The following is an 18,541-nucleotide window of genomic DNA, read 5'->3' on the forward strand; positions in this document are numbered from 1 at the left end:
GGATAGAATGCCATTTCTATTTTTGAAAATAAAGTCATAGAACTGGGGGCAGGACCCCAGAGGTTAAATCCAAGATCCTCATTTTACAGATGAGCAAGATGAGGCCCAGAGAGATGAATACCTTGTTAGTATCTAAGGCAGCATTTAAAACTAGGTCTTCTTTATTCATTCTACTCTCTTGATACAAGGATTAATCCTTCTATGAGTATTGATAGAATTAAGTCTCAATCCTCTTGGGCCTGTACTTTTTGAAACTAGCACTTGGTCATGCCTTTAGGATTTCTTTATATGAGTTAGATTTATTTTGATTATTCCTGTTTTCTCTCGTTTTGTGTTTTATATTTTTGTAAAGATCCCCATTTTTGTTGTTCACTTGTTTGAAATGCCCAACTGTCTGTTACCCCATTTTGGGGAATTTTCTTGATAAAGATATTAGATCAATTTGCCATTTTCTTCTCTCATTCATTTTACAGATGAGGGAACTGAGGCAAACAGGGTTAATTGACTTGCTCAAGGTCAAACAGCTAGTAAGTGACTAAAGCCAGATTTGAATTTAGGAAGATGAGTCTTTCTGACTCTAAGCCCAGTGCTCTGTGCACTGTGGAGCTCCCTAGCCACCCAAATGTTTATATGGAATCTAAGTTTTATTGGAGTTATGGGTAGAAACCTCCACTGGTTATGTATTTGTCTTATATTTGTTGTAAGCTCTCCTTTCTAATTTGTAATTTAGGTAATTGGATTTTCCTCTTGTCTGTTCTTCATTAAATTTGCTAATTGATTACATTTATCAGTTTTGCTAGTATTAAAAATCTTTTATTAATCAATTTAATTGTTCTTTCATTTTTCTCTTAACAATTAAATTGTATTTTTTTTTCAATTAGCAAGCATCAATTCTTCTCCCCCCTCCTCATACTGGAGAAAAAACCCAACTTATTGATTTCCTTTTTTATTTTAATGATTTCCTACTTTGTGCATGCTTATTATCTATTGGTTTGCTTGTTTTCTAATTTCTTCAAATGCAAACAACTCATTAATTTTTCTCTCACTCTGTTGTTAATAAAATACTCTGAGATATAAATTTGGCTCTGAATTCTGCTTTGGCTCCATCCCATAAATTTTGATATGTTGTATTTATAGTTTCAATATCTTTATTATGATCTGATATTATTTCTGCCATCAGTTCTTTAGCTTACACATTATTTATCAAGTAATTTTTTGAGTTCCCACATAGGGTTGCACTTTTGATGATACTTTCCTAGATGATTACTGTTTTTACTGCATTGTAACCTAAAAATGGATTGTTTAAGATGGCTGCTTTTCTGAATTTTTGTGAATTTTCCAAATGTTTGCTTAATTAAATAAGTATTTGATCTTGTCAATGAGGGTCCTTCCCTTTAGCTAGTTCCTACTTGAGAAAAGGAACTGCTTGACTTACATTTTTGTCCCATCAACGATTAGTACTTTGTACATAGGAAGTAAATAATAAATACTTTTCCTTTAATTAACTAAATGATCAGATGGAGTTTTTCATCATATGCTGACTCTTGTTCATGTCCTCCAATAAGTCTTACCCAGGGGTTCTATGGACATGTTGGATACTGTCATCTAGATTTCTTGACATTGTATGGCCGTCTAGGGAAGGCATGGATTTATCTGTTAGTCACCCTTGTTTTTGTTATGAAGCTATTGTCCAACCATACACCTCTTTAATTATATATTTCACTTTGCTTCTTTACACTCTGTTGGTAAAAAAAAAATGTAGCTTATTTACACTCAATGTTTGATGTCTTTTGGGCAATCTTCAATGTCAATTCTTTGGAGACTATTTTATTCCTTGGCTCATTGGAAGTATTGAGTTCAAAAGCTGGATTTTTCTTTCAGGGAGAAGCTTGAAACCATTAAAACATCATACAGTTCCCCAAAGAAAGTCCTATACATTTCCTTCATCTTAATAAATTCTGTTTGTAATTCTTTTTCCATCCATAGAGACCATATAAAGATTTATATATTGAAGGACCAGTTCTTCATTTCCCCCTTTTAATTGAACAGCATAATCTAGATAAAGGATTTTTTTCTCTTTGGATAGTTAGGTGCTTATTGAGTACTTATGGTCTTATTTAAGAGTCTTGATGCATTATCACATTATCAACTAGTCATTCAATAAATATTTATCAAGTGCCTATTAAATGTGTCAGGCATTATACTAAGTTCTGGGGATACAAAGAAAGGCAGAAGAGAGCCCTTGATTTTAAAGAGCTCATGGTCTAATTGCAAACAAGCCATATGTATCTGGAGGACATCACCATTTACATGTCTTTATTGCATTTGGAAATTGCTCAACTCTTCCCCGATAATGGCAAACATCTTTGGTGAGCACCTCATTTGACTTTTATAGAGAACTGGCAAATCAAATTATATCTTCTGTCCATTTTTTGAAGAAACTTATGTGATTTTTAACATATCCAGGGGGAAGGGGAGAGCATTTGGACTCCTTTTCCTATTGGTACATTCTTCTTGGAAATTTCCATTTTAGGGAAGAACACCAGACCAGCCATCCCATGGTCTTCATTTTTTTTTTATTACTGTTTCATGCCGTTTTATGAGAAACTCCTTATGGCATAATAATATTTCATTGTACCTCTCGCTGTATCCCTCCCTTCCTCCCCCCACTCACACACACAATGCCAATTTGTTTAGCTACCATCAAATGATAGGAAATGGACATTGTTCTAAAATGTTTGTTGTTAAAAATAATGCTGCTAAGAGATTTTTTTCTTGCTGTTAATCTCCTCACCGTATAATAATGGGTTCATGGGGCCAAAGTGTATGAACAATTAAAACAATTTTCTTTCTTTTCAAAGGGATGAGCCTGATATACATTTCTTTTGAGTAGTGAATTGCTGTCTGTTTCCCTATAGTCCTGCCAACATTGCCAACTTGTTGGGTATAAGGTTATATTTCAAAGTTGTTTTAATTTGCATCTGTGTGATGAAACCATCTGTATTTTTAGCATCCAGATTTCAAGAAATGCTAAGTCTATTATTCGCCCTGTTTTCTTCTCTAGGTTTATTTTTATGTTAGTTTATAGTTAATATCTCTCCCTCAATGGTTCATAGACAAGTAGAACTACCAAATGACATTAGTCTTGCCTCTCTCCTTAAAATAAACAAGCCCTGGGCCTTGGCTTACCCTTTCGAAATTATTTATGTTTACTTTAAAAACATTTCTTTTGTCTGCTTATTTGTATTTTAAAAAACTCTTTAATTCTGGTTATCTCAAAAAAAAATGCTGCCAAGTCATTTAATTCTATTAAATTAATTCATCAAAATCTATTAAATGTATTAGGATTATGTTATGTTAAGATTATGTATTCATTTTCAGAAGCTCCCTTTGGGTAATAATTTATCCTTGGATGAACTTTTGCTCTTTTGTTTTTCAGTATTATTATATTTTTGCTTCTTCTTTCATTTCTCATCATTGAAGAATAATCTTACGAGATTTAAATAGGTCTCCCTAGATAAGTAAGCTGTCTTTTTGTGGCGGCTTATATATATTTTTCCTTTTACTTGGAAGTTCTAGACCTTGGTGTCTTCATTTCTATATGTGTTAAACCTATAGTTTCTACTGTAATCCTGTGGATTCTGTCAATCTGCACTTGGCCTTTTAGCTAAAATACTTCTGGGCAGTTTTCTTTTAGGATTTGCTTTCCATTCCAATTTTGCTATTTTTTTTTGATTTAATATAACTTGTATCTCTGAATACAGCATCAAACAGGTAATCAAAAGCAAAGGCAGGATTGAAATCCAGGTCCTTTGATTCCAGAACAAGTGCTCTTTCCATTGTCTCAGATCAAGCTAATGTTTTTAGGCCTTTTTTTTTTTTCTCTCTCTCTGAATGTCATATTACATGGTATGAGAATGAAATTTGAAAGAAGGAATGAGAAACAAAATTGGATTCCAGTTTTCTTCATTGCCTGATGCAGAGATATATTTCTTTTCCACAGGATACCTTTCTTCAAATATTGTTACCAGTGTGGGCGTTCCATCGGGGTGCGGCTTACCCCGTGTCTTCGCTGTTATGGAATCTTAACCTGTAGCAAGCATTGTAAGGCAAAAGCCTGGAATGAGTCCCACAAACGAGAATGTAGTGCAGGTAAATTCAGTATATATGCAGGGGGGATGGCTATGGGAGCACAATGTGGGTATCTGCAGCTTAGCTTCGTTCTTTATTCGCCCTAATTTAAGGTTAAAGAAGAATGAATTTTAAGATAGATTTTAAAAAACCCAAAGAGCTACATTTCAAGGCGGTCTGTGTTATGGAATAGTTTCCTTGTGTACATACATTTTTATTTTTATTTTCATTTTTTTTCCTGAGGCAATTGGGTTAAGTGACTTGCCCAGAGTCACAAAGCTAAGAAGTGTTAAGTGTCTGAGGCCAGGTTTGAACTCGGGTCCTCCTGACTTCAGGGGTGGTGTTCTACCCATTGCACCACCCAGCTGCCCCGTACATACATTTTCAGCATCATCTGGTATTCTCCTGTTGAAGACTTGAGTTGTAAGATGATGGCAAAAACATTCTGAATGTAAATTTGCCCTAAACTGATCCTCCATGGGATTTCTCGACATCAGGATGATAGGAAGTGCTTCAGCCTATACATTGGATGTGTATTTGCGGCTTTTTTATTCTAAAAGTGATCTCATGGAATATTTTGAGTATGAGCATGTTTGTCTTCCTTCTGGAGGCACTCACCAACTTTGTGCACTAATATCAACTGGCCTCTCTGCTAGAGGAGAAATTGAAATGACAGGAAGAATACCTCCGTGGACAGTCCTATTCTTTTAGGAATGATCAAAAAACTGTCTATATCCAGAGGGGAGAAAAAACTATGGAGACTGAATGCAGTTCAAAGCATACTATTTTCATTTTTTAACTTGTTTTTTTTTCTTTCTTGTGGTTTTTCTCTATTGTTCTGATTCTTTTTCCACAGCATGACTAATATGGAGATATATTTAACGTGATTGTACATGTAGAGCCTATATCGACAGGGAAGGGGGAGGTAAGAGGAGGAGGAAGAAAAATTTGGAAGTCAAAATCTTAAAAAAAGAAAGTTAAAACTCTCTTTATATGTAATTGGAAAAAAATACTAGTAAGTGGGGAGGAGAGAAAGAATCAAGAATTTTTGGACAGAATAAAAAATAATATACAAGAAGTTGGGAAGAAAAAGGTTGTGAAGACTGGGGTCAAGAGAGATTAATGAATAGAATACGACATGGAGGAGAAAGTGAAAAGAGAATTCTGAATCATTGACTCCATTCGCAGCTTGAGTCTATTTTCCTGGCAAGTGGATCCTGGTTCTTTGAAAAGAGAAATATCCAAATCAAGATGGATCCACATCACAATTGCCCAAACTGTCTCTTGGCAAAGCTCCCCTTTTTATATGGATTACTTTTATAGTAACAAGAAAGATACGATGATCTAATGGACTGGGTTCCCAAACATTTGTCAGTTCTTGCCACTCTCACGATGCTGGAAGAAAGCAAAGCCCACCTCTGGCACTTTGGGTGGATACTGCATGGTGAGCTTACAGGAAACCACAGACACATAAGGGACAGCATACATGAGTTGTGTTGTTCTTTGTTGGATGGAACTTCCAAAGCCATGAGCTAGCTATTTGAGTTTGAGTAACGAATAACAAAGATGGCAGCGGGGGGATGTGACTTGAAATTTGCCTCAATTCAGTGCTTCAAGGATATGTTTAATTTTTGTCTTTGGCTCCTGGGTGCCTAGCACATAGTGGGGACTTAACAAATGCTTTTTGTTTCATTCATTCATTCATTCATGTAGCTATCGTCTTCACCAAAACACTCCATGCCTTAGTAAATGGCTTCATAAAAAATTCTTCCTTGGGTCAACTTCCCTTTCTCCTCCTTCCCCTCTCAAATAATGATCAACAGGTAAGCAGGGCAGCCTGTGTAGGTGAAAGGAAGGAATAATGAAGTCAGAGGTTCCTGAAGTAATGAGGAAGAGATTCCCCCTTCCCCAAATGTATTATTTAAAAGATGTCACACAACTTGAAAATATTGCCCCTAAATAGTTTCTAAGCCATCTTTCTCTTTCAGGACAAAAACTTGGGTCATAAGATGATAAGCTAGAGATTTTTCTCTCCAGCCTTTACTTTGGGAGCCTCCCATTTTCCTACACCTCCTTCATTTGATAGAAACTCTGGTACTTGGACTAAAGACCCCGAGAAACTGCCAGATATTCATCTGTTGAAGGAAAATTCTGCTTCCTTTAATGCACAAATGCATAGGAATGCAAGTCATGTAGTTCACCCCCCCCCCCTATTTCACAAAGGAGAAAACTGAGACCCATAGCACTTGTCTGGGCCCATCTGGGGATGAGGTTGAAGTTGGCTTGGAGAATATCTGAGTTTGGTCTTGGTGCTACTGCTTCCTACTAGTCTCCCCATAGGTAAGTCATTCAAAGTTGATGAACCTCAGTTTCCTCATCTGTAAAAGGAGAGAGTTAAGAGCTGATGATTTCAAGTTCCCTTCCAGCTCCAGATCAATGAGCAGAGTCTGATCAAGGACCAGAACCTTGTTCTCCAAGGTTCTGGTCCCAGCCTCTGTCTATTACTGCACACTCTGCTTATTAAGGCAAGAGATTGTGAACGATTAAAGCCCAAACTCAAAGGGTTAATCTTCAGTTAACCAGAATATCCTCCATCCTCAGCATCCTGGGATTTGACCAGAAAAACCATTAAATTGACTTTAATAATTAATGGACCCAGACAGATAATGGCTGCACCAACCTTGCAGCTCTTTCAGGAACACATATAAATAGAGATCTTGAGAGAGATTGGGTTTTGCCATTGGCTCCTCTTCCCCCGTAGAAGGTAAACTCTGAGGGAAAGACAATTTCACCGTATCTTTATCTCCCCAACACCTTCACCTGGAACCCGACACACAGTAGGTGCTTGCTGATGAGACATCTTTCTATTCCCTTCTTGAGCTCCTCCTCCATACAATATAAGATTCTTCTTAAGGACTGGAAATACTTGATTTTATTGACTTATACTTGGGATTTAGCTCATTGCCTAGCATAGAGTAGGGGCTTAATAAATGCTTGTCAACTGAGTCATTGGGATAGAAATTATCTGTTAAATAAAGATGAAGCCTCTTGATCTACCTCTTCCTCTTGATCAGAGAGAAATCTTTAAAAACAAAGAAGCCATTTAGTTTGTGTGTTCTTCATAACTTGGATTTCAGTGAAATCAGTTCTGATCGGAGTCATCTCATATGGCCTTTGGGATGACAGGAGCTTGAGAATGGCTGTCATTTTTTAGCTAGGACAGTCTGTACTTATGTCTGTGGATACATCAGAACTAGCCTAGCTTATCAGTAATGACAGTGACCCTCCCTCACACCAGGTACCTTCCAGAGCTGATCTCTGGATTTTCATACCATCCCTCAATTTCCCTTTTTTCTTGTATTTAACTGGAAATTTCTGCTTTGACTCTGTGACCCCCAGGAGTCCATCATGGTAGAGCTGGAAGGGGCCTGAGAGACTAAATCCAACTCCCTCTTTTAACACTGAGTTTCTCCCATCACTCACTGTTCTCATTTGTGAATTCTGATTTTGTGCTGCCTGATCATAAGAAAATGCGACGCGATGATTTTTCTAAAAGAGTTCTTCCACAGAAATGTGGGCTCACAAACCTAGGGTAAGAAAGGACCTCAGAGGCCGATCTAGGTTTATAGATAGGAAAACTGAGGCTCAGGGAAGTGATGTAAAATAGGATCATAGGTCTAGAATGGGAAGAGCTCTTGTCCAAAATCACAAGCTTTTTTTGAGCACTCTGGAGGCTTCCTTTTGAACCCAGGTTCACTGATTCCAGAGCCAGTGTTTATTCCATTGTTCAAGGCTGAGTGGAGAAGCAATAATATAAATAAAAATTATTTTTTAAAGATAAAGTGGTATTATGGAAGGTATGTTAACTAAGATCTAGTGCAAACTTTTAAGACAGAAAACAAACTGTGTGTTTGGGTGAGGGGGAAGACTTGAATAAAAGTAACGTCCCAGTCTGATCCTTGTAAATGCTCCCTTTGGGAAACTTAAAAATGTGCATTGTTGTGCCGATCTTGAGGAAGAGGACCCAGACTTCTGGGTGGTAGGGAAAGGGAGGAGGAGAGAGGGTGAGTTTATTATAAAGTTTTGTTTCTCTGTGTCTTTGTTTCTCTCTTTTCCCCTTTCTCCCTCTCAGATCATTTGGGTTATTATTCCAAAAGCATTGGTCCCCAGACTTTAGAGAGACCCCACTTTCTGCCCCACCTCCATTAAAAACCACCTTTTTCACGTTAAAGGGATTCTCTTGTATCCCTCCCCATCATCATCATAGAATATTAATAGAAAATTGGCTTTGTTCATGGTGGGGTTTTGCCTCCCTTTCTTTTCATGGTCCTTATTTGACAGCAGAGGCCAAGCAAACCCAAGCAGATGGAGCTGGGCTCAGGCCAGCTAAATCTCAGAGGAGGAAACTATTCCAGAGGTCCAGAAGAAAGTTATATGGCTTTGTAAGATCCCACCAGAAGTGAGTCTCAGAGGTAAGCTTTGAACTTTGGGTCCTCATATCATTTCTCTCTCAACCTTTTGGCCTCCCTTCTCTATTCTCTTTCTCACCTTCTACTATCTTGCCCTCTAATCTTATTTTTGCAGAAGAGGAAACTGAGGTCCAGGGAGGTGAAGGGACTAAGGCGTCATAAGCTCTTAGAGCTAGTGTGCTGCCCAACTTTCCCATTTTACAAAGCCTAGAAAGGATCAGTAACTTGACCATCTGCCTCCAGAGCAGGTGACCTTTCTACCACACCCAAAATCTCCCGGTTGGTGCCAGTTTCTTTTTATCCTGTTTGAGGAATATTGTCTCTCATTACCCCTCGATCTGATGCTACCCTTCTCCCACTCTTGGTACAGCTAACCCCATTATTCCCATGAGGCACCATGTCTGGTCTCCACACTCCTGCCCGGATTGGGCCACAGGCCAGTGGAACACACTGTCTCCCTGCACTGAGACCTCTCAGAATTCCTCTTTTCTTTCACAGCTCGAGGCCTTTCTGACGCCTCTGGTGGCTGCTAACGGCTTCCCTCCCAGCTTCCCTTACATGGTAATTTATATGAATTTGTATAATCAAACTTCCCTCCCCAATAGAATGTCAGCTCCTTGAGGGCAGGGACTGTTTCCTTGATTGTTTTTGTGTTCCCAATATGATAAGCAGCAAATCCTTGGGGTTTAATTAATATTTTCTAATTAATTATCAGCGTACCTGACCTTTGCTTTTCCTGATTCCAGAATGTGAGCTCCTTGAGGGCAAGAACAGTCATTTTTGTCCTTGTTTCATCATTCCCTGCCTGTCGCATAGTAGGTGTGTCATGAATGCTTGCCAACTGAATGTAGAACATGAGCTCTTTGAGGCTAAGTTCTATGTATTTGGTCTGGTATCCTCATTGTCTAGCAGAGTGTCCGGCACATAGTAGGTACTCAATGAGTGCTTGTCAATTAACCTCAGAATGTTACATCTGGAGCAAGTCTTAAGATCATCCGGCAGTCCTGGCAGTCCTTTGCATGATCTTGTTTTAAAACAATTGCAGGAAAAGCAGAATTTGTGACAAACTAGTGAAAATACAGTTGATGTTCTCTCCACCCAAGCTTCCTAGAGAAAAGAACTGAGGTTAAGCCATGTAAGCATCATCTAGAACGTTAGTGTCCTGGATGAAGTAAAAAACAAACCAAACTTGTTAAACCGGGTGAGGTCAAGTATAACCTGGGTGATACTTCAGTAACCATTTGTAGGACTGCAAGCGCAGGATTCAGCCTTGGAGGGATCTTGGAGACCGGCTCGCCCAATGTTCTTTTACTGCGATGGAAGCAGAGACCGAGAAGGGCAAAGAATCTAGGATCGTAGGATCCTGGAGTTGGAGCCGAGAGTGACCTCGGAGGCCACACAGTCCAACCCCTTCCTTTTTATAGAGGAGGAAGCGGGATCTGGAAGAGTGATTGAAGGTCATACAGAGTGAGCAGCAGATGCAGGCTTTGGCCGCTCCTCCGCCTTCAGAACCAGCATCCTAGCCACTTGCTTGCCAAGGGTCAGCATCATTTACTATCACACCCAGATCCTGTGATTTCACATTCTCCTCTTCACACTATCCACCTCCCTCTCCCTTTAGCATATTCTCTGGCATTTTAGGACACAAAACTCTTTTGATCTTCTGCCTTCCCCCCAGGTTGGGCTGTTGCTGAAATAGCCAAGAGCCTTGATCAAAGCTTAGCTGGGGTTTGCCATGCCCTGAACGCTGCCTCAGTTGGGTCTGGCTGATCTCGGGTTCTCCTAACTAACCCAGTGAGAGCCAAAGGCACCTTCCCGGCTCTAGGGAAAGCCCTTAGAGTTTTGCTCTGGCCTTATTCTTGCCTGCGATTCTCAGCTTTTTCTGTGAAACGGAGCCCTTTGGCAGTCAGAAGCAGCCCAGCGAGTCCTCTGCAGAATTTTGTTTTAAAAGAATTGAAGAAAAAGTGGGATTTCAGTGACAAGTTAGTTGATGTTCTCCCCATCCAAGTTCACAGGCCTTCTTGCTTCAGATCTGCCTTCTACCACTCGCTTCCCGCTGGGCTCTGCCCCCAGGGTCATGGTTGGCAGCCGAGTGGCCCGGAAGGCTGGGGCTCTCTAGTTCCCAACCCCATGTCTGCTTTAAAGCCTCCCATGCCAGAAAGAGCTGGCGAAAAGATTCCCTTTGTAAAGGCGTCTCTGCTGTCCCATTGAGGATTATTTCTTCACTCTGCTCTTTTTTTTTTTTTTTTTTGACCTGAGTGGGTAGAAAGCATCCCCATTTCCTCAAATATTTAGAGTGAATTTTCCATTTTTCTTTTCTCAAAGCTCCGGCTAGAATTTCAGCTAAAATGAAGACAATCCTAGGCTGGTTAGGGAATCTAGCAAATAAGATGTTATTGCTGAGGCTGATGAGGGAATGACGAGCTCACACCATGAAACCTCAGATCTCCCTCAGATTTCCTAGACACCATCACTCGGCCTTGCCCCATTCCACTCTGACTCGTGGCACAGAATCGCCGTGTTTGAGAGTGGAAAGGTCACTTTATGGCCGTGTCATCTGGCCCATGAACTTATACACATGAATCCCCACTGACCATTACCAACGCAACGTCCGTGGTTGGCCATCCAGCCTCTGGTTGGTGACCTCCCAGGAAAGGGTTCTTCTGGAGGCTTTCCATCCTCCTTTGGGATAGCTCTTGTTACCAAGTTTTTCCTAATTTGACTCCGTGGGCTTTTTTATACCTTGCTCTTGCCATCTCAAGTTTCTGTGGACCATTTTTGTTATTCTCCCTTAGTAGAATGTAAGCTCATTTAGGGCAGGAACAAATCTTCAGCTTCTGGCATGTTGGGATGAGAAAGGGATTTTATCGGTCGAGGGACCACGTGGATAAGAAAGCTCCCCCTACTTTCCTCCAGTGGATAATTTTTGGAATTGTCCCGAATGTGGAATGGTTGAGTATGGCAGTGGTGGATTGTGAGCCCAGTCTTCCTGGTTCAGAGGCTGGCTAGCTATCCATTATAGCACACTGCCTCTCTATCAAGCACATAGCAAGAGCTTATAAGAACTGGAATTGGACTGGATGAAAGACATTATCAAGTCACAGAGCTGACATCCCTGATTCCTTGTCCACTGGTTAGGACTCTGGGCACCTATCCTTGACCAGTAGCTCTGTAATTCACCGTGGTAAGTGTGAAATACATGTCTGGGAACACTGAGCCCCTCATGGCTTTGATGAGGGCTGTGGTGGTAGAGGGGAAGATTTCATACATTTAAAAGGTAAGGATTTTGGAAGAGATGTTAGGACCTTGGTGATGGGCTACTAAATCAAGTAATATGGAGCTATTAATTTGCACTGACTTGGAGGGATTAGTGGAGAATCAAAGGGTCTGATCCATGGGGTCACATAGAGTCTGACAGGACTGAAAATAAGAGAACTGCTATCAGCCATTGTGTGGAGAGTTCTTGGATAAGGCAGGTTTCTCCATTTCCTGGGTCCCCCTTAACTCTTTTTTTTCCTGAGACAACTGGGGCTGGGTCACACAGCTAGGAAGTAGAAGTATCTGAGGCTGGATTTGAACTCAGATCCTCCTGACTTCAGGGCCAGGACTCTATTCACTGCATTATCTAACTGCCTCTCCTTTAACTCTTTTTTTTTTAAATTTTATTTAATAATTACTTTATATTGACAGAATCCATGTCAGGGTAATTTTTTTACAACATTATCCCTTGCACTTGTTTCTGTTCTGATTTTTCCCCTCCCTCCCTCCACCCCCTCCCCTAGATGGCAAGCAGTTTTATATATGTTAGATATGTTGCAGTATATCCTAGATACAATATATGTTTGCAGAACCGAACAGTTCTCTTGTTGCACAGGGAGAATTGGATTCAGAAGGTGAAAATAACCCGGTAAGAAAAACAAAAATGCAGATAGTTCACATTCGTTTCCCAGTGTTCTTTCTTTGGGTGTAGCTGCTTCTGTCCGTCATTTATCAATTGAAACTGAGTTAGGTCTCTTTGTCAAAGAAATCCACTTCCATCAAAATATGTCCTCATACAATATCGTTGTCGAAGTGTATAATGATCTCCTGGTTCTGCTCATTTCACTCAGCATCAGTTCATGTAAGTCTCGCCAATCCTCTCTGACCTGCTGGTCATTTCTTACAGAACAATAATATTCCATAACATTCATATACCACAATTTACCCAGCCATTCTCCAATTGATGGGCATCCATTCATTTTCCAGTTTCTAGCCACTACAAACAGGGCTACTACAAACATTTTGGCACATACAGGTCCCTTTCCCTTCTTTAGTATTTCTTTGGGATATAAGCCCAATAGAAACACTGTTGGATCAAAGGGTATGCACAGTTTGATAATTCCAGATTGCTCTCCAGAATGGTTGGATTCGTTCACAACTCCACCAACAATGCATTAGTGTCCCAGTTTTCCCGCATCCCCTCCAACATTCATCATTATTTTTTCCTGTCATCTTAGCCAATCTGACAGGTGTGTAGTGGTATCTCAGAGTTGTCTTAATTTGCATTTCTCTGATCAATAATGGTTTGGAACACTCTTTCATATGAGTGGTAATAGTTTCAATTTCATCCTCTGAAAATTGTCTGTTCATATCCTTTGACCATTTATCAATTGGAGAACGGCTTGATTTCTTATAAATTTGAGTCAGTTCTCTCTATATTTTGGAAATGAGGCCTTTATCAGAAGCTTTAACTGTGAAGATGTTTTCCTAGTTTGTTGCTTCCCTTCTAATCTTGTTTGCATTATTTTTATTTGTACAAAGGCTTTTTAATTTGATGTAATCAAAATTTTCTATTTTGTGATCAGTAATGGTCTCTAGTTCATCTTTGGTCACAAATTTCTTTCTCCTCCACAAGTCTGAGAGATAAACTATCCTATGTTCCTCTAATTTATTTTTAATCTCGTTCTTTATGCCTAGGTCATGGACCCATTTTGATCTTGTCTTGGTATATGGTGTTAAGTGTGGGTCCATGCCTAATTTCTGCCATACTAATTTCCAGTTATCCAGCAGTTTTTATCAAATAATGAATTCTTATCCCAAAAGTTAGGATCTTTGGGTTTGTCAAACACTAGATTGCTATAGTTGACTATTCTGTCTTGTGAACCTAACCTTTTCCACTGATCCACTAATCTATTTCTTAGCCAATACCAAGTGGTTTTGGTGACTGCTGCTTTATAATATAATTTTAGATCAGGTACAGCTAGGCCACCTTCATTTGATTTTTTTTTTTCATTAATTCCCTTGAGATTCTCGACTTTTTATTGTTCCATATGAATTTTGTTGTTATTTTTTCTAGATCATTAAAATATTTTCTTGGAAATTTGATTGGTATAGCACTAAATAAATAGATTAGTTTAGGGAGTATTGTCATCTTTATTATGTTCGCTCGGCCGACCCAAGAGCACTTAATATTTTTCCAATTATTTAAGTCTGACTTTATTTGTGTGGAGACTTTTTTATAATTTTGCTCATATAATTCCTGACTTTATTTTGGTAGATAGATTCCCAAATATTTTATGGTATCAACAGTTATTCTGAATGAAATTTCTCTTTGTATCTCTTGCTGTTGGGTTTTGTTGGTGATGTATAAAAATGCTGAGGATTTATGGGGATTTATTTTGTAGCCAGCTACTTTGCTAAAATTATGAATTATTTCTAATAGCTTTTTAGTAGAATCTCTGGGGTTCTCTAGGTATACCATCATATCCTTTAACTCTTGATCCCACACTAGGTCTGGTTAGGAAGTCGAGTGCCAGGGAGTGCCCACTCGAGCAGTGATAATGGCTCTCCCTCCACTTTTGCCCTGCCAGCCCTGGTTTCCATCCTGAGCTTTCTGGGTGGGAATTGAAAGGAAGTTAAGAGGAAGAGTTAAAAAGCCAATTGGCCAGGGAAGACTGAGTCTTCATACTCTGATCATCCTTTCCCAGCCATGGAGTAAAATCACGTTTTTTTCCTTTCACAGTAAAAGGTGAGCCAATGAACCCTCCCAAAAGCAAAGAAGAAATCACGAAGGGAAAAGAAATGGCTACGAAGATCCTAAGAGACATCAAGGGCCTGAGATGCCCCAAAGGCAAGGGCAAAGACGTTGACCAGAAGATGAGGCACCTGGTGAAATTTAGTCCATTCACCCAGCCCAAAGAGTGTCCTTCTCCTCCAGGCTCACCCTCCTACAGAGAAAATTACAGTTTCAACTGATGTTCTTGTACTAAAGAAAGGTGCACGTGTTGAGTGGGCTCTGGATCCTTTCTGTCTGATGCCTCATTACAGAGGGTGCCTCATTACAGAAGAAGGGGCAGGTGGGTGAGGTGCGAACGAAGAGGGCCCCAAGCCATTTCTGCGTGGCTGGATGTGCTAAGAAGGGCTGGGGTTCCTCATGGAGGTATTGGGGAGATGCCAAAGGACTTGTGCTCTATCCCGGGTTGTCTTTTTCTGGATTAAGTTGTGGTGAATTTGGAGTCGGGGTCTTGGCTTCTGAGCTTGGCTGTGTGACTTTGGGCCTCAGTTGGGCCCCACTGGTGAAATGAGGGAGGCGGCCCCTGAGCTATTTGGGTCTGAAAGAGCTTCATTATTTTCTGAGTCTCTCTCTCTTCTGCAAAGTGATCCATGACCGTGCTATGACTTGCTTCACTTCAGGAGGTGGAGGGCAATGTCTGTGCTGATCTCAGAAATGGGAACTTACCCGCCTTGCCCTGGTAGCCTTGAAGGTAGCCCTGCCTCCTTGAAGGTCCATTGGTATCTATGATCGGGCTCGTTCCAGATTTCCCTGACACACGCCCAGACACAGCCTCTGAGTTAAGCAGGATTGGGGTTGTTGCAAAATGTTAATTCTCTGACCCTTCATCTGGAGTCAGGAAGCTTTGGGAGCACCTCTCTGGAAGGGGCTTTGGAGTCGAAGCTCACCTCTGACACTTATTATATAATTTATTATATAACTCTAACTACATCCACTTGAGCCTGCTGGGACTCGGTTTCCTCATCTGTAGGATACTGGGCTAGTATCCTTCTAAGATCTTCAACCATCACAGGATTTTCTCTCCCTCCTTTGAACTGGTCTGAGTTGCCAGTGGCTTCCTTAAAAGATGGTGTCCAAGCTGGGGGTGACACTTGAGTGAGCCCATCCCTTTCTTGTAGATGCTGGGATTCCAATGACTAGGTTTTTGTGCCTCCCCTTCAGACATGGCTCCCAAGCTCCCCTTGTGCCACTGAACTCAAGGTGCAGAATCTCACAAGTTACCTGTCAAATTTCGCCTCGTTTAAAGCGCCCTTTTAATCCAGAGTATTCAGCTTTAAAGCCGGTGTTTCTGCTAGGAAGGGTGTTACCTGCACATTTAATAACTGGGTCATCTCTGTCTTTATACAAGTCACAGAGTCAGATGTTGATTAGAACCAGGCTAAAGATAGAGCCCTGGGGCCTCGCATCAGAGAGAAATCCCCCAGATTGATAGTGATCTCTTCATCAATTCTGCATGTGATTAATTCTTCAATTGGCCAGTCATTCAATCCAGGAGAAAAGGGACTAAGATGCCTGACTGGGCCGGATAGCACGTGTTAAGGACATTGATCCTCAGACTCGGGGACCAGGCTGGGGAGCGCCCTGACAATCCTCCAGTCCACAGACTGGTTGAAGGCTCATAACAAGAAAGGCCATTTAAAGTAATTCCCCTTTACAGATGAGAAACCGAGACCTAGGATGCTAAAGTTGACCACCTGACTATAATATCACCCAGGTCTCATCTCTGTCTCATCCTCAAGGATAGCAAGACTTTATTATTATTATTACATATTTTTAAAGCCTACATTATTCTGAGAACACTTCTATTAATATAGTTAGTTGCAGTGGGACTTCTCCAGTAAGTGGTGGGAGGTAACCTTGTGGGGGAGACAAATCTGGATGATTTGTTATTAATGAACCCACAGGCCTGGAATGGTGATCACAAACCATTCCCGTAGTCGGCTGCTCTCAGATTTTGCCAGGGATGGGTAGAGCTCACCAGCCCACCCGACAATGTCCCGCGTGCCCATCTCCGAGCCTTTCGGCCGGGGTCTGTCATCGGGGCCTGACGGCAGCCCAGGGAGCTCTACTGCCATGTTCTCGGCACGCTGGGATGGGTTTGTCAGGACGAGATGAGCCCGGGAGCCCCAGCGTCCTCTCCCTGTCGGGCTTCTCGATTCCCCCTCACATTTTTGGCGTTCTCCTTTCCATCCTGATGATGATTCTTGTTGACTGAGGAAATGGGGAAACCAGAGCTGACGGGTGCTCCACCTTGTGCCCATGGCCCCCTGGCATCTGTCTCCCCCAACAGAGGCAGTCCTGCCCTTTCCCTCATCCTCGCCTTGTCCTAAAACAGCCCCCCTCCCGACCTTTTTGGGGGTGGGTGGGAAGTGGGAGGAGAAGGGAGCTAGAGAAGGATCAGAAGACTCCTATTTTCCTTAGCATCGCACTCTCAGACGTCATTGCCATTCAGCCATCAGATTTGTTAATTGTATTCAGTCCGGCGTCCAAAAAGGATATCTCCATTTTCATGACAGTGAATGGGAGATATTTCTCCTCGCTGCACCACCCTCTCAACATAATTACACCGAAGCATCTGTGTTGACATAGAAACCCTACTTAGTAAGTCTTAGCGTGCTTTTCTGTGGCGTTATTCCAAGCGTAGCCTCCACAGGAATAAATGCCAGAGCTATTGCTGACTCGCTTGGGCTTTATTCTCTGAGATGAGGAGGCTGAATCCAAATCGGATGGGGGACGTGCCCAGAGGCACAGGACCTGGTGTGCATGGGAGGTGACCTGGTGCAATGGAAAGAATACCACCGATTGAGAATCAGGGGACCCAGGTTCAAATCCTACCTGAGACTTAATCCCATATAATACCCTCATTTCCATATAATCTGGAGCAGGTATTTATTGTGTATTTTGGCTTTTTGTAAGTGGGATGGTGCATTTGAAAACTAATCATCTTGGGAAAACTAATCATCTTGGGCCTGTATAATCTTGGGCTAATCACTGGACTTCCCTTGATCTGTTTCCCTTATTGTAAAAAAGAGAGGTTGAAACTAGGATTTACCTGTATAATCTTGGGCTAATCATTGGGCTTCCCTTGATCTGTTTCCCTTATTGTAAAAAAGAGAGGTTGAAACTAGGATTTACCTGTATAATCTTGGGCTAATCATTGGGCTTCCCTTGATCTGTTTCCCTTATTGTAAAAAAGAGAGGTTGAAACTAGGATTTACCTGTATAATCTTGGGCTAATCATTGGGCTTCCCTTGATCTGTTTCCCTTATTGTAAAAAAGAGAGGTTGAAACTAGGATTTACCTGTATAATCTTGGGCTACCCTTGATCTGTTTCCCTTATTGTAAAAAAAGAGAGGTTGAAACTAGGATTTACTTGTATAATCTTGGGCTAATCATTGGACTTCCCTTGATCTGTTTTCCTTACTGTAAAAAAGAGAGATTGAAACTAGGATTTACCTGTATAATCTTGGGCTAATCACTGAATTTTCCTTGATCTGTTTTCCTTACTGTAAAAAAGAGAGGTTGAAACTAGGATTTACCTGTATAATCTTGGGCTAATCATTGGACTTACTTCCCTTGATCTGTTTCCCTTACTGTACAAAAGAGAAGTTAAAACTAGAAATACCTGTATAATCGTGGGCTAATCACTGGACTTCCTTTGATCTATTTCCTTTGTTATAAAAAAGAAAGGTTGAATTAACCGGTCGTAATGGTCCTTCCAGCTTTAGGTGTATGTTCCTAAGAAAGGAAGGGTTGGGTGAGCCTTGATGATCCCTTGTGGCCTTGATGCTTGAAGTAGATGGGGCTAAAAGCCTATGAAGAGTATTTGTGATCATTTAATGACTTATTCTTATTACAATGTGGATTCTTCATGAATAGGGATCCACTA

At 40.9% G+C, this 18,541-nt stretch overlaps 1 protein-coding gene across 4 annotated transcripts in view; it reads left to right on the forward strand.

Annotated features, from left to right (window-relative positions):
* ANKMY1 (ankyrin repeat and MYND domain containing 1) overlaps positions 1–14,865 on the forward strand; it is a 121,226-nt gene extending 106,361 nt beyond the window's left edge. The window contains exons 17-19 of one of the 4 annotated variants that reach the window (XM_051991851.1): positions 4,004–4,152; positions 8,476–8,603; positions 14,602–14,694. In XM_051991851.1, the coding sequence (XP_051847811.1) occupies positions 4,004–4,152; positions 8,476–8,594 (268 nt within the window). In that variant the 3' untranslated portion in view covers positions 8,595–8,603; positions 14,602–14,694. Of the gene's footprint in view, positions 1–4,003; positions 4,153–8,472; positions 8,604–14,601 lie in introns of all 4 variants that reach the window. The other 3 variants (XM_051991850.1, XM_051991849.1, XM_051991852.1) reach the window with 3 other exon arrangements.
* The last annotated feature ends 3,676 nt before the right edge of the window (positions 14,866–18,541 follow it).

Source organism: Antechinus flavipes, chromosome 4, assembly GCF_016432865.1.
Source record: "Antechinus flavipes isolate AdamAnt ecotype Samford, QLD, Australia chromosome 4, AdamAnt_v2, whole genome shotgun sequence".
Lineage (NCBI taxonomy): Eukaryota > Metazoa > Chordata > Mammalia > Dasyuromorphia > Dasyuridae > Antechinus > Antechinus flavipes.